At 36.8% G+C, this 16,368-nt stretch overlaps 2 protein-coding genes across 2 annotated transcripts; one reads left to right on the forward strand and one right to left on the reverse strand.

Annotated features, from left to right (window-relative positions):
• Positions 1 to 172: 172 nt before the first annotated feature.
• On the forward strand, positions 173 to 4,348 carry SGOL1 (shugoshin-like 1 (S. pombe)). The gene is made up of 8 exons (XM_010011859.1): positions 173 to 308; positions 392 to 588; positions 959 to 1,063; positions 1,549 to 1,613; positions 1,772 to 1,923; positions 2,511 to 3,365; positions 3,846 to 4,017; positions 4,207 to 4,348. Exons 1-8 carry the CDS (start codon positions 173 to 175, stop codon positions 4,346 to 4,348), a joined length of 1,824 nt encoding a protein of 607 aa, XP_010010161.1.
• Positions 4,349 to 7,513: 3,165 nt separating this feature from the next.
• Positions 7,514 to 15,938, reverse strand: LOC104403639 (histone acetyltransferase KAT2B-like). The gene is made up of 7 exons (XM_010011860.1): positions 15,903 to 15,938; positions 14,659 to 14,802; positions 12,484 to 12,598; positions 11,696 to 11,732; positions 11,391 to 11,454; positions 11,209 to 11,293; positions 7,514 to 8,093 (listed from the first exon to the last, which is right to left on the reverse strand). Exons 1-7 carry the CDS (start codon positions 15,936 to 15,938, stop codon positions 7,900 to 7,902), a joined length of 675 nt encoding a protein of 224 aa, XP_010010162.1. The 3' UTR covers positions 7,514 to 7,899.
• Positions 15,939 to 16,368: the final 430 nt, after the last annotated feature.

The raw sequence follows: 16,368 nt of genomic DNA on the forward strand, positions 1-16,368 counted from the left end.
GTCCCTGCCCGTGGCAGGGGGTTGGAACTGGGTGATCTTGAAGTCAGTTCTAACCCAAACCATTCTATGAGCTTTACTCTTGTTTTTCTGTTCCTTTTCTTTTGGCGTCAGGGAATGTTGAGCAGCACTAGCTTTATGAGTTCTTCACCCTTTGTATTTCTAAAGGTAGAAGATGGCTGAATACTTGAAAAAGCCCGTCAAAGACACTTTGGAGGATATAAAAGAACGAATGAAAGAGAGGAGAAATCAGAAATGGATGAGGTTGGATAAAATTAGCCAAATCTGCACTGTAAAGGGCAAAATAGCAAGTAAGATGCTTAATGTCTCAACAGCTTTCACAATTATTATTTTTTTTTTAGACCATGTTGAAATACTCACTGTTCTGTTGTAGCCAACAGCTCCAAGAAAATAAAGAGCCTTGAAGCAAACAACAAAGCTCTAGCTCAGGCTTTGCAAGAAGAAAAGCTGAAACTGAGGGATGCCCAGGCTACCATCCTTCATTTAAAGAAAGATTATCAAGATCTGAAGGTTCAGATGTTTAAATTGCAAAGAAATCTTCAGTTCAAGCAAGCACAAGGACTTGCTGAGGTATTTTTTAGTAATAATTTCATGATTTAGTGAAGCTGAACATCAAAATCTGCACTAATCCATTGATGCATTTATGATCTTAAGTTTTCGTAAAAAGTAACTCTCTCGAACAAGTTTTCATATTTTCACCTAATCTGGCCACTAACCATTATTTTTCTCTTTTTTTTTTTTTTTGCCCTGGCTACTCTTACTACTTTAATTAAAATCTATCTTCTGTAGAATTTGAGGGGTTTTAATCACAGTTGGAAGTACCTGACACAGGTATCTTCAGGATTTAGTCATCTCATAATGCTGATAAGAAGTTCTTACATTGGTAGTTGATACTGGAGTATGACAGTAACAGTGTTATTTTCCTTCTTTTGTCTGTTAGAATCAACTGCAAGCCTTGAATAAGATAATTTCAAGAGTTTCTCAGAATTTACTGGACTCAATTGATCTCCTTGGCCCAGCAAAGAATCTGTGTTCCATAGGTGTAGTAAGTACCTGCTGCTCTTGAGGGGCAGGATTTCTATTAATTCTTCCCCCTTACTACTTCCGACATAGATGCTCACAGTTTTTGAGACTTAAGCCTTAGTTTGGAGGTGCGATTGCTCCCACAGTTCCCAGTAAGACATGCGGTCTGCAACATGGGAGTATGTAGTAGATTGTTAGTGGGACTGAGGCCCTGCTACAACGTAGTAGGAGCACCCTGGTTTTCTATGTGTTTGTCTTGTTCCCTGTACTACCCTCACAGTTCCTTCCTCTGTCCACTGTCTGTATGATTAGGCTGGTGATGAATGTGTAGACTTGCAGGAGCTGAGCATGAGACCCCACAGTACTTTGTGTTTATGCAGCCAGAAAGAGAAACAGATAAGGGCTTCTTTGGCCCTTCTGTGGGTAACTTGGCTGTTGACTAAAACTTGTGTATCATGCAAGCTTTTTTTAGCTCTTTAGTCATCTTAAGATTTATTTTGTTGACAGAATACAAGAATGTTTTCTTCAGTTCTTGAGAACAGTTCCAGTGTTGTAGGACCAATACATTCAATGTAAGTATCTTGTATTAATACCTATTTATATTTCAACATTCTGTTACAGTAAGCTTAATTTTCTGACTGGAAAAAAGGGAAGAAATCCAATGCAATGAAGTAGTTGTGATAAAATACCTTGATATTCGGTAAATACTACCTTTTGGTATTTTCTCTAGAGAGCATCTACAGTGTGCTGATGGGCATGATCAAGTACTTCCAAGTGGGATGGAGCCTGACAGCAATAGAAATGAGCTCACTCACTCTGTGTCAGAGACCTGTGAGGAATCTGACAATGCTGTTTCCTCAAACAAAATGGTTCCAGACAAAGGTAACTATATCAAAGTACCAGACACTGCTCTATTCTGAAGCGGGGGGGGTGGGGAGGGGAATGTGTAAGTTTAAAATGTAATTACTGCTTTTGAAGTAACTGTCAAGTAATTTTCCACTTATTATCATAAAGATTAGGTATGAATATTGACAACTGCTAAACTTTCTGAATGAAGATGCTTAGCAAAATGAGAGGGTTGGGGATTGAAAATGTCTTGTCTTCTATATACCTGCAATATAGTTTCATTATCTACCAAACAGTTCAACGGAGTAATCTTTAGTCACGTACCATTTATGAAATCAACAATTGTTAACAAAGCAAAAAAACTCAGAAAAATAAATGACCTATAGATAACCTTTCCAAATGCAACAGTTTAGAGGAAAATCCTAATGTAGTATACTTATCTTATAGCTTCCTGTCTGGAAGCTGTATTAAACAGAACTTATCTCAATTGCCAAATACTGGTTCATACATGTCTATGGGGAAAATTCTAAGAATAGTCTCAATTTCTGATGGGTTCAGAACATGCACAAAACCTTAACAGGTTGTTATTATTCAGCTTTAATATGACTCTCTTTAATTGCAAGGACGGACGTCTGATTTTCATCTGGACATCATAGGGTCAGAGCTGCAAAATGTTTCTTCAAGCAGAGAGGATGGATTTGGTAATGTCTTACCAAAAAATGTGTCTGTTAGGAATTGCTATGTGAAGTTGAGAAATCACAATGAACATTATACTGGTGTACTGGACCATTCAGAAGCACCTGCTTCAACAAAAAAGCTTTCTGAACTAAATGAAGTTAGACTTGAGGAAAGTCTAGAGACATGTACTGTAGAAAACAGAAATTTAGGTATTTCCCAGTTGAATGAAAACGAGGTAGGTTCAGAGCTGGTGTTGAGGAGGACAGATTCTGAAACTGCACAGTCCCACTTAAACAATAATTCTGATCTTAAACGACGTGAGTGTAAAACCAGAGAAGACTCTCGAGTAAGGAAAGAGAAGTATCGGAAGGCAAAATTGGAAAAGCCTAAAAATACTTCCAGACAAACACCAAAACAAAAACAGGGTAAAGAGGCTTCCAAGAAAAAGATGGATTTCTTGGGTGGCTTCAGTGATGCTTATGACTTTCATTTTGAAGAGAGTGTCCATCTTACACCTTTTCGACAAAATAAAGCAAATGACACAGATACTGGTGTGGATGACAAAAATGACTTATCTGAAACCACTACCATCGAGTCAAGTGATACTGAAGAAGATTCAGATGACAGCCTCTATAAGCCTTACAAGAGTAAATCGAAAAAAAGGAAAAGTTCAGTGGACAAGATAGATACATCACCAGTCCATGCAAGGCCAAGGTCTAAAAGATGTTTGGCACAGTGTGAGCAGAAACTCCGTAATGAAAAAGAGACTGAAAGCAATAAATCAAGTGACAAGTCTATTAGTAAGTATAGAAAGTGTTCTGTAATTGGTTTTGTTTTCTTGAGAGATAATATTCTTTAAGGGACTTAGGCTTTATTTTAGTTTTTTCTCTTCTTTTAAAAGAAATACAAACAGATTCATTATAGAAATCATTAGATTAATTATTCTGCTTTTTTCCCTTCAGCAGATTAGTATTAAACAATAAATCAATACTGTATTTTAGATGTACTTAATGATGTACTAAAGCTGAGGATAAAAGAGGAGAACAAAGTATAAATTGAGAGAAGTGGAACAACAAATCACACTTTCCTTGGCACTGCTTAGTGTTAACTTATTTTTCCAAACTGAAATCCTGAATTTGTTGATCCTCTTATGTATTCTTAAGTACAAAGTGAAGATAATAGTTACAGCTGAAAGTTATTTCACATCTAGTGTGTTCATTGATGTTCTCTCTTAAGCTAGCTTGCCCAAATTGTGTTAAGTGTGCCTAATTTCTTCCCAGGGCTGCCTTTTGAGCCATCTCATGGTCAACTTTGTGATGTTACCAATACCACATCACTGCTCCCCAGCACTGGGAATGCAACTGTTGTCCCAGAAGGTGAAGGACCACGATCTCCAAAACGCAAGCGAAGCTGTACTATTACTGTGTGCTATAAAGAACCAAGTATTACAGGGTAGGTGTTTTACTTTCCAGTTTTATGTAAAGCTCATAATATTCCATCAAATGAAGGATTTGAGGGTGTAGTTTAAATATTAGAAGATCTTAAGAAAACATTCAAAGAGAGGTCTGATGTTAGTAATATGAAATAGTTTGTGTGTGTTAAGTGATCTTTGGAGCAAAACTCGATTTTGTCTTTTTTTAGGAAACTCAGAAGAGGGGATCCATTCACAGACACAAATTTCCTGAATTCTCCAATTTTCAAGCAGAAAAAAAGGGCCAAATGCCATTCTCTTATAAAAAAGTCTCTGTCGAAATACAATGAGAAATTTGTTGGCTGTCGTTGACATTTCCAGTTATGATAGCAACACCATGCTGGCTCCATGAAGAAAGGAAATCTTTCATCCAGGAAATTATCATTGCATGACATCTTGCACAAATTTGCCTTTGTTTCTATTTGTCTTAATGCTAAGGATATAAAATTCAGGGGGGCTGGTTTCAATCCAGTGACTTTCTAATTGATTTAGAAGACACAAGGCTACTCTTATAACTAAGGTGATTCCATCCAAACCGTTTTGAGAGGAGGCATTTGTAATGTAAATTTATAATGTATGTTATAATTTTGTAACTTATACCCTGCTTGTTTGGGCACTTCAGATCAAATGGTGGTTTGGATTATTTTTATTTTTTTTTTTTTTTAATAACAATGTTTGTACAACTCTTCTTGTAGGTAGTTGTAATGGTTGTAGTTTCATATTGAAGCTTCTAATAAATGTCTTGGTCATTGGAAACACATCGGATATGGCTGGGGGGTGTTTTTTTTTTTTTTTTTTAATCTAAAAATTGGGGGAAAGTTATTTTTAAACACCAAATAGCAATGCCAGCCATAGGCATGCTGCATGCTAGTGTGCTCCTTCCCCATCTTATGTGGCATAAGCTTTGTCAGTTGGAATCTGATTACATAGCTGGAGCTCTCACAGGTAACAGGCTGGTTGGTACTGCTGTTTAGGAGAGTTACTAACTGTTCCTATCTGGTTATCTGTGAGGGTCGGTGAGGAGTGCTCTGCTTTGGTTGAGTGTAAAGTAAATTGTTTTTATGGGCCTTCATAATAAAAGCTGCAGCTACTGAGTGTTTGAAAATACTTGTTCACGATACCAGTCTTCAGATGTTGGAACTGAAACTTAACCTTCCATCTGTATCCTAAAATCCTAGCTCTGGGTGTTACCATACTCTTTAGTACTATAGCATCTTGGGCAGAGTCATTTAACTGCAGGTGCTCCCTACTTTCAGCAAATGAATCTGTAACAGCTGTTTAAAAGGGACAAAAAAGAACAAGGTGATAGAGAAGCCCCAGGCTGATGGTGAGGTGGGTCTGGCTTGGGGAGTTTTTGGATCAAGTAAGCCTGAAGAATTGCTGTGGTTCCATTGCAACTCCAGGAAGAAGTCCTGAATAGGCATAACTGATATACTTAGTGTCCAGTAGAATGTCTAAGTCTCTTCAGACCACTACTTGCTACCCCCTGACCAGCACACACTTTTACATGATGTGGCACAGGACTAAATCCTAGCGACTGAGGGGGAAAAATAAATCTGCATACTCTCTAATTGGCTTTTAGGTATTGGACAGGTGCAGGTTTGTTTAGAATATGCAAAAGAAGGTGTGCAATCAGAGTAACATGGTGAAAGTAGGTATGTACAAGCTTCTCATATCCTGCAGCGTGCTCCTCTGCACACTGTCTTGTGAATAAAGGACTCTAGTATACAAATATAAGAAAACAGCATGAGTATGATTTGGGGTGAAAAAGCAAGTCTTTTTGAACATCTCAAAGAATTGTTTGAGATCTTGAGCAGATGGAAGTAACAGCACCATAGCTCAGTGCAGAGATGGGAATGCTACCTGGAATGGTCAGCTTTCCATGCTGAATTCTCAGCTGTGCCTAACACACCATGCTCCCACTGAACTCTGAGGCTCTCAAGAGTTTTCTCTTGCAGCTGGAAGATGCACTGACTGCACAGACGTATGTTCACCGTGCTCAGTTGTGAAATTGCTTCAGTGTGTATACTTGTAATGCAAGAACTAAGTAATGAAGAGAGACCAAAATAAGTAGGGTTTTGTACATATATAATTTAAAACTATTCTGTACCAGTACAATATATTAATTTTACAAATGTAAAGTTCGTCAGCTGTTAAAGCATTTGCAAAACCACATATCCTAATGTAACTTTATTGCACAGTATCTATGAAAATATTAATTCTTAAATTAGAAAACAAATGTTTCAATATAGAAGAGACAATCTGATTGAAAGACGATAAGAAATTCTACTCCGAAAATAACAAAAGTTCACAGGATACCAAGCTTAACAGGTGCATCTGTAGGCCCAATCTACAAAACAGGATTACAGCATCCAGTACTGGCTATTAAAAGAAAAACAATGCTCACTGTACCTTTGTTATAGATCCAAATGCAGGTCAGACTAATCTCATACAAAACACTAAGGTAAGTCTAGCGTTAACATTTTGAATACCTTGTGTACCACATTTACTACTTCCAGGTAGTTCCTGACATCTACTTGCAGGATCAAGTTGTGATTTAACATTGCACAGGCATTTTGCAGGAATCTATTCTTTGTCACAGCATAGGACTGGGTTTTATTCAGTCTTTTATCACTATTGAATTTTACCAGTGTAACATCTGTAAATATAAAACAGCAAGAACAAAAGTTGAATCTGTTTTTCACAAAAGCAGTTATAATTTACAGTTACAAACTCTAATTAGAAAACGTCAAGTGACAACTTTTTGGCCTGTACTGTTCTCCATTAGGAAGTTAGGTGTACCTCTTAAATGTAGTGTAAGCAGCAAAATAGATATGTAAGTGCTTATTTTGAAGATATACTAACATGAGTTGTAAAATGTTAATATGTCCTGGGTCTAAATAATCACATTTAATAAGCATTTACAATAAAGCTTGGTAGAAAATCCAGTTTACCACAGAACCAAGTATATGAGCTAGAAGCTGTCATATGTTGACTTCTTTTAATAGTCTTATCTCTGCTGAATAACCTAAAGAATTTATCAGTGAAGAGTAGTAAATAGTGTGGGTCATGAACTGCAGCAAAACCTTAACTCCACTAAGCCAACTGACATTGATTAGTATATGCGAATCTGATTCTCTGAAGTTCTTTTGGATACTTATGTCCTGCATAAGCCAAGTCACTATGACATTACACACCTAGCCAGAATTTTCTTGTTTTTAATAGTGGTTATGAGATTACAACTTACAGGTAAAATATTTATCAAAATCCCAAATTAATAGAAAAACTTGCATCTATCAAAGCTTACAGGCAGTCCTTTTCCAGAACTGGCTGCTCTTCTCTCACAGCTTCTCAACCAGCTGAGTGTTTCTTTTAAAAAATAATATCTTATAAAAAGATTCTATAAAGAAACAAGTGTTTCAGAACCCCCCAAATTGTTGTTTTCCCTTACTATTTTCTTTTTTTACTGAACAAAAAAAAATAATAAAACTTTATCAAACAGGTACTGCATTAGGTAAGCTATAACATCTGTTGTTTGGGAATTTTCTTCGTATTCCCAAACATGTGCAATTTCCCACATGTTTTGTGGGGTTTCTGAGGCTGTCACTGATAAACTTATTACGAACATACGGTAATCGGCACACAAAAGAAATTTTCTGTAATTAAATACATTATAAAGCATTTTAATAAAATAATTTTTGTAACTTCGGTATAATACATGTTTGCAAAACTAAGAGGGTTTTTAAAAGTGCTAAGTATTAAACAGAAGTTTCTTGAAACCTTTTGAGTCCCACAACTCAGATACAGAACGGCTTCCCCTGCCCATAAAGTAGGCACGCTATGTGGTTGTAGAAAAGACAATGTCACTTGTCAATTAATCCAGCTTCTTTAATTTTTGTGTAGAAGAATTTCTCCAGTATATTGGCACATTTGTAGTATTCACTCTCGGGGGGGTTGTACTCTCTGCAATTTGTAAAGACTCGCTGCAAGTCAGCCATGAATAATTTCTTAGACACGTAGTACCTATTCTTGAGTCGCTCACTCATTGTTTTGAGATCTGTACAGAAGAAAAATAGATTAACAGCATATGACTCAAATACTTTTTGTATGCAATATCCCTTTAGACTGCTTTGCTGTTTAACATGAACTGGCAAAGCTAGGATTTGGAATTCCTAATTGCCCTCATCTAAGGCGCAGTCCTTTTTTTAGCTTCAACAGCAGCTGAGCCCCTGGAACTAAGCATCATTTCACTGTCAGAATGATTTTGTGTAGAGTTTATTTCTTTAAAAGATTAAAGCATCATGGTTTATGTCTTTAAGTTTTTAGTGGGTATTAAGTCTCCTCTAACTGCTCTGTGAGGCAAAGCTGTTGTCAGCTTTGCTGGAGGAGGCCTTAAGAGTATATAAGCAAAGCATTCGAACATCACAAAACACGTATGTTAACGTAAACCGCTCACTTCTGTGTGAACACAGCAGAGATGAGACATCTGTCGTACTACAAGCAGTACTTGCAGCTATGAATAAAAATTTGTCCCATGCTCTAGATATATTTTAGTTACATCTGCAAAGTTTAGTTATGTATCTCTTGTTCAGAGTCACATAAGAAAGATCCCTCCTGCTTTCAACACAAAGCATCGTACAAAACTTTTAACTAACAGAACATTCTTTAAGAAATGTTTTCCTTTATACTAAAATCAGTCATCCAGAAAAGACACAAAGCACCTCAGTGTTCTCCACACAGTTGCTTTCCTAGTAACTCTTATCAGTCATTTAAAAGTTTTGTCAACATCACAGTGTTCTAGGCGAGAGTACAGGAATAGAAGTAGTGGGAGGGTGGGAGGTGTGCTGGATGCCTTGGCTTTTCTCACCTCTGATGCTCTAACTATTTTTTTGCAATGCTTGAGCCAGGCTTCAGCAGCACCTTTGTGAAGCTGTAACAGAAACAGCTGAAATGAAGACAACTTACTAACAACAAGTATTGCAAGGAAAGCAGACACCAAAGACCTCCAACACAAGGAATTATGTCTTAAAATTAAGATTTAAAAATCTGATTGTGGGTGGTTTTGTTTTGGTTTGCAGGTATTTTTTTTTGTTTGGTTTGGTTTTGTTAAGGGAGATTTGACTTTGGCAGAATAGAGAAAAACCCTGTCAAACTGACAAGAGTGGTTTAAGAACAGTTTGATGGATGCTCTCAAATACCTCTTCCAGTGATACATAACTTGCCATTCACCGGTGTTGCACAGTATTTTACCAAAGCAAAGGCTCATTCGGTTCCCATTAAGTCTGAAATTCAGATGCCTACATGTAAACTAGATATCCATAGTCTAATTATAGTACCTAAGTGAGAAGGCTGTTCAGCTCACCCTAAAGCAAACATTGCCTGGCTGGTCAGTTAAATTCTTCTGTAACTACAGTGATAGTTTGGCTCCATCTGTCACTCAGGCATACAGCTTTTGTATTGGGGCGGGGGGTGGGGGGTGTGTGGAAGGGTGTTAAAAATAATCAACCCTAAAACACCGAAACAGTATTTTTTGAAAATAAGCAGCTGAAAGAGCACTTAAAACAGGGGGGGGGAAGTATTTATACATGAGAACTGACCATAGAAGGTAGTCAAAAAACCCTATAGCCATACCCCTCAAGTATTGTACAATTAGGCTATATGCAAACATAAAGACAAATGTATCTTGCATGTGATAGCATAAGACAAGACAATGATGTTTCTTCTTAATTGAAATCATGTCTGAACAATTTTTGTGCAGAATCAGCATGCTCGCAGTCAGAGCAGACAGAAAGCAGAAGGTGACCATGAATCAAGAAGTGGTTTAGTTGTGCTGGGTTCCTTAGCTGAAAAAAACAAAGCAAAAACTAAGCCAATGGCCTCCACTTAGTCCTAAAATGAGAGCTGCTGCCCACATCTCCAGTGTAATACATCTGAACTAGGAAAGGACAGGAAACATTACTATTTAGGGTTTGCCAATCCAGGCAGAAAGTTCTTTGTAACCACTGTTCAGATTAAAGAGCCATCTAGACCTAGCTTCTGCTCAGAAAAGGAGACGGAGAAAACACTGCCATGGGAGGGTGTCAGTATTCTTTTTTTCATTGCTAGAAGATACATTTGTGTCAGGGATACAGGAAGCCAGCTGCTGTTCTATAAAGTACACGTATATTTGCTATTTGGAAAGGATAAGTTGAATATAAAACAAAAAAAAATCATTAAGCCAAATTGGTAAACACAGAGTAGGAACAAAGCAACATGAACAAACACTTTCATTCTCTAAGAAACTGACTGATAGTAGCCTGCAATGAACTTGTATTTCATTCTCTAATAACATTAAAAGGTACAGAAATCCTAATCAGCAAGATGGAGGTGAGTACTACGTAAACAATGAAAGAGTAACAGGATTCAATTTTAAATCTGCTGCAAAACAAATCAAACGAAGCATCTGTTTAAAACAGCACAGAATCATCACTGAAATTATACGACCCAGCAATCAAAAGAGAAGAAAAATGTCATTAGCAGTTGTGTACTTCCCTTTGCAAGTAATCCTGTATAAACAACAGCTGCATGATTTAAAAATAACAGTAAGTAAGTAGACAAACCACCTTGTGCAACTTTGGCAGATCTAAAATACAAATGTAAAAGTTATCTTACAATCGGCTGCACGAAGCATTTTCCTGAACTTAAATTGGAGCAAACTGTTAAGACTTAGTAAGAAAATCCTACTACTTCTGAACAGGTTTTCTCTATGTGATTTAGAAAGCTTAAATCTGTATTTGGAAGCAATTCAAATGCTCAGGTGTTTCTGAAAGTTTGCCTTCAACATACAAGCAGGATCTGCAATGACCAGTTACCACACACAAGAACATATTTGTACAACTCACATAAACTAGCTCAGTCCCAAAAGTTTCTAGCTGACTGCACTGCTTAAAAGCTCTCTGGGGCATACTAAGATTTCGCATCTATACGCTATATATATAGCTCCACAAAGGTCACAAAGCAGTCATAAATTTCAATCCACAGCACTGTACTCTTGGCACTTCAGAGCTGAAAGCTATTCAGCTGCAAGTAATATATATCTCTTAACATAAAACAATCAGATTACATTTTATCTGCTATGTCTCCAGCTATAAAGATTTTTAAACTCTATACTTAAAAAATGTTAATGTCATTACCCATGGGAAACCTTATAACTTCATAATATCCAGGAGCTTCTGTTCTCTTCACAGGTTCCATGAAGGGCCAAGCGCTTTGGTGGCTCTTTGGTAAAGAAAAAAGTAAGGTATCTAATATGGAAACTCTATATTGGAAATAATATAAAAATCTTTGCAGAAGGTAAACTAGAACTAGCACTCACCTTCACCTGCTGCAGGATGGTTTTTAATGTGCTGTAAAGTTGATCTGGATCCTTGGGCTCCTTACTTGAAAGAAAATATGAATACAAAAAAATTAGTTTGGATCCCTTATCTTCATTCCTATGATGTCCATCTTACCTAAAAGCAACTCCAAACAAAACAAAACAAACCACTTAAAAACTCATCCCATGCAGATTATTTATCTGTTTTCCAACGGATCAAAGGAAATGTCGATTGACATTTCTTAAACATGTTTTTCAAAAGAATCTCCAAACTGTTTCATCATTTTACTTTGTGCAGCACTTACCCTCTCTCTTTTCCACTTGGTTTCCAGCCAGTCTCTCCTGTACACCAACAACATGAGACATTACATGGGAACTACAGTAGGTCAAAATATTAACTGAGTTATTGCCAACTCTAAAAAGATAAGCCATTTCAGCACTGCTGCAGTAAAATAGGTTTGTTTTAATAAAAGCTACTCCTAATAATAACACAACCATCTAGCCTGCAGCCCCATTCAATTTCCTCTTCCTCCAGACTGCTGGAAAGATTCTAAAATATTCCTACTTAAAACATGTATTTTTTCCAATAACTCAATACATATTTTACCACAAACTCAGTAAAGATTAGCAATGTCAAAGTTATCCGATTTGACTCCCTAGTGACAGAGAATAAACTGCAGAAAAGCACAGTTGAGAAAAATCCCCCAAAAGATGATACTTAAATGTTTTAATTCTGTTTTGTCCTGTAAGTCCATGTTTAGTATAAAACTCATCCTTGTACAGGAGTGTAGTGCACAACAGTGGTGCCAGAGGAAAACTGCTGACTACACTGTGATATAAATCAAAGACTAATCACATATATATAAAATTACACACATCTACATAGAAGAGGATCCACCTGGGATGCCCAGAGGAAATATCAAAGACAGCAATTGTAATGGAAACAGAACAATCTCCAGAGAAATCAAATCAGCAGACCAAAATAATTACATTTTAATCAAAAAGAATTCCGTGACTACATTATTATTTCTAGTCTAGGACCTTTCTTGGGCTATTCTGCTTCTGTTCTACATTAAAAGAGATTGATACATACTAATTCCAGGAATGCTTTCTATAGGAATCTGCCGTACTCCATCTTTGAAGCAGGAAAGGCCAGGATAAACTTTTCGTATCTGAGCTTGTTTCCTTTCTATGAGCTTTTTAATGATCTGTAATAAAGCAGCAGAGAAAACAGAATATAACTGCATCGCTCAAAACTAACCCACAGGACTAACGAGAAGCTGTGATGAACAGAAACACTCTCACTTCCCTAGTTTTATGGTCCTTATAGACACACTGAGGCTGGTAACAAGGGTGAGCTACCTGGCCGAACACTGAGTGTAGATGAGCCTATCAAGTCTCTCAGCTGCCTATTCAGGGACAGATCCGGAAAAAAGGAGTAATTGCTTGCTGCATTGATCACAAGCTGCACAGCTCCTGGGAAGGTGGCAGCAGAGGTAGGGAAGGAGATTTCCTGGGAGCAGGTTTGGGAACTGGCTCTAATTCTAACAGCCCGTGCTTCTGAACTGCTTTGCGCAGCTGGTCGGAAATTTCAAGGCACATGTTTCAATGCACATAATATGTTCCTGCTCCAAAATTTTAGAAATACCTGTTCACTTCAAGGTCTCTATATAACTGTAGGAATTTCTTCAATACCAATCAGAGATACTCTTACTGAAGATTTTCTCTCAAAGAAGTCAGAATGATGCCACTCTTCGGAATTGAAATTCTGCTCTGCTTGTAAATGCCAGGAAAAGCTTTTCCAATTCTGGGGTACACTCTGTTCTACTTTGCAATCTCATTACCTCAATTCTAAGTAAGTTGCTGTGGTGCTCTTGATATGCACTTAGACGATTACCTAAGCTTTGTGTGTCCTGAATATGTCACTTTCAAAACGACTTATTTCATAACCAGGAGTAAAAAAATGTGCAGTCATTCAGACCACCACAGTTAGAGACACCATTTTCCTTGGAAATAATGGACATATTGGGCATATTTTTATTCTTAAGGACCTTCACCCCTCCACACATAGCATTTTCTCTCAAAGAGGAGGAAACGCAAAAAAACCAGACTTTCAATAGAGGTTAAAAATGTTAAAAGAAATACAGCATACAAAACCACTGTGGCCATACTCCAGTGTAACATCAAAATACTTTCAAACTGATTGTTAAACACACCTTAAGCCCTACATATAATTTAGGAACTAGTGGATCTTCCCAGTTAAAACAAGCTGTTCAACACTGATTACTCTCAAGTCAGCAGGTCACAGCTTTGCATAAAAGGATTTTTCATCTTTTTCAGAATGACTGCAAATAAACTACAAATTAGGCAGTACTAACTCACAAATGGTGTCCTGTGACCAGTACCCAGTACTGAGTGACATGGTCTTAGTGGCCAATCAAGCAGAGTAACCCAAACAAGCAGATATAAAAGGGAAAAATTATGGTCTATGTTGTATGGACATATTAAAAACTTCCCCAGTGAGAGAAGTTAAGAAACCTTGTAAACTAACAGTACAGCACTCAGATATTGTCTTTCTTTCTGCAAGCATGGGCCAAATAGTTTTATTGGAAGGAAAATGACTGTTCAATAAAGAAGCATTTTAATAAAATAGAAGTAATGAGATTTAACCAACCCTGAAATAACAAATTATCTTTGTAATTTGTATCTCTTTAAAAACCCTTTAAAAGGAAGGTATTTAAACACAACTGGTAACATCTTAGTTATTTTGATAATAAACTGGAATTTTACTATGGACTAAATAAAGAATCTCTCATATAAATTCCAAAGAGGGACAGCCTGCAATTTAAGACAGGTCACCCTTGATTTGTATCTTAGAACACTACGAACACCACAAGTATTCAAAAGACCCTCTAATGAACGTTACGGTCACAGGAGGAGGGAGGAAGAAAAACAATTGCCAAAGCTGAAGAACGACTCAATCTCATAACATTTGGCTAAGTTACCTATGACAGAATTTAGCTATGAAATACTCCTCAAAACATCAGTACTTTTCAACATTTCTATTGTGGTAAAGTTAGTAAGGTAGAATTTATTGCTTCTGCAAAATTACTGCACTGAGACTTGAATGAAAGATTTATTCTAACTAATAAAAGTATACATTCCAATGTTTTAAGCACCAAAGCAAAAAAGCTAACCTGGCACTGACTGAATTGTTTCTAAACATCTAAATAGATTATAATGTTCAGTGTCTCATTTCAGCCTTTACCTCTTTTTGCTTTTTAATGATGACAGAAAATTCCGTGTAGGGGATCCTCGGATTTAATTCACATCCCATTAATGTGGCACCCTCATAATCTTTGATGTAGCCAACATATTTTGCTTTTGGTACTTTAATATCTTTGGAGAAACCCTGAAGAGGAAAAAAAGATTAAAAAAAAATAAAAATCCCTCGAGCTGTCATGATGCTGTTTTCCTTTTACATTTGTTTTAACTTGAAACGCTATGATGATTTAGAACCAAATTCATCATAATGTTAAAATACAGACAATACAATGGAAAGAGTTACAGACCACTGTTCCTAGATTGCAAACACCTTCTCTTAGGAGTCACTCGATCCAAGAATATTTAATTGCTTTTATGTACAGAAAAAGAGGGGAATAGGGGAGATAAAGAGAAGGAGGAAAAGATCTTTACTGTGGACAAAGTTTGAGTTTTAAAAAAAGTTTGCTACTGCCAGTCCTCTAGTCATTAGCCAAGGAAAATTGCTGTTGAAGTCGATGAGATGATTGTAAATTTATAGCCAGAAAAAAGTGATTTTTTTTTTCATTTTTATATTTCAAGCAAAAAAGTAAGATAACAAATCCTATTAAAAGTTCCAAAGTTGTGCTACAGTCTTCATTCCATTCAAAAGTAAACTGAAAAACAAACCCACAAAAGAATTATCCAGGACAATAAAGAGCAGTGTAGGACTCTCACTTGAGCTGCATTTTATTCTTCTGTTACAGTGCTATCTATGAAACCTCAGTAAAAATCAGAAACCCAACCAGGACTTCTGCCTCACCATTTACCATCAAAGATTTCAGACGAACATGGAGACTGAGCACCTCCTCACTGGGGAAGGGTCATTTCGGACATGAAAAGGGTCTGTACACGTATCTGATAGCTGTGTCACAAGCCCAGCTTTTATTCTTATGAATGTGAATTGTATCAGTTTTATATAAAGAATCATATTGTATCAGTTTTATATACAGTATCTGAGGCTGGAAAGGACTTATGGAGGTCATGTAACCCCATCCCTGCTCAGAGCAGGTCTCATTAGATCTGGTTGCCCAAAGCCTTATCCAGTCTTTAAGACTGACAAGGATAGCGATTCTACAACTTCTACAACCTTCCAGGCAACATTTTCCAGTATTTGACCACCCTTAGGACAGGAAGGAGAAGACACAAAAAAAAAAAAAAAAAAAAAACAAAAAAAAAAAAAAAAAAAAAAAAAAAGAAAAATCGTTGTACCTGGTTGAAATTCCCCATGATCCAACTTGTGCCCATTGCTTCGAGTCCTATTAGTGTACATCTCCCAGAACAGTCTGACCTCTGCCTTCACTCTACCATCTGATCAGACAGTTGACACCTGCTTAATCTAGCAATTCTATTTGACAGATTAGACATCACAATCTTTCCTGAACTTGGACCTCGTGCTTCAAATCAGAAGCAGCTGTGAGGACAGCTCAGGTAAGTTCTAGTCTGCCGCAGGTATGTCTGGTCCTTCTTATAGAATAAGTGAAGAAACTGAATGAAGAAGCTAACCCATATTCAACTGGATTTTAGACTGGACAAATTATAGGCTATACTGTACACCTATATTCAAATGATTCCATCAAAATAAAATACATTATAAGCCATTATCATTACCCAAAATGAACACAGAGCACATACTGTAGATATGTGCTATTTAAAATATTTAAATAAGTATTTAAAT

This window comes from Nestor notabilis, unplaced genomic scaffold, assembly GCF_000696875.1.
Source record: "Nestor notabilis isolate BGI_N333 unplaced genomic scaffold, ASM69687v1 scaffold30043, whole genome shotgun sequence".
NCBI classification, from domain to species: Eukaryota; Metazoa; Chordata; class Aves; order Psittaciformes; family Psittacidae; genus Nestor; species Nestor notabilis.

Coding starts and splice junctions, on each gene's coding strand:
- SGOL1 (XM_010011859.1), top strand. CDS start 173: ATGGCTGAATACTTGAAAAAGCCCGTCAAAGACACTTTGGAGGATATA. Junction 309..391: donor TGTAAAGGGCAAAATAGCAA/GTAAGATGCTTA, acceptor GTTCTGTTGTAG/CCAACAGCTCCAAGAAAATA. Junction 1,614..1,771: donor GTAGGACCAATACATTCAAT/GTAAGTATCTTG, acceptor TATTTTCTCTAG/AGAGCATCTACAGTGTGCTG.
- LOC104403639 (XM_010011860.1), bottom strand. CDS start 15,938: ATGGGCACAAGTTGGATCATGGGGAATTTCAACCAG. Junction 12,599..14,658: donor TCATTAAAAAGCAAAAAGAG/GTAAAGGCTGAA, acceptor GCTTTATTACAG/ATCATTAAAAAGCTCATAGA. Junction 8,094..11,208: donor AGTTATAAGGTTTCCCATGG/GTAATGACATTA, acceptor TCTTCTGTACAG/ATCTCAAAACAATGAGTGAG.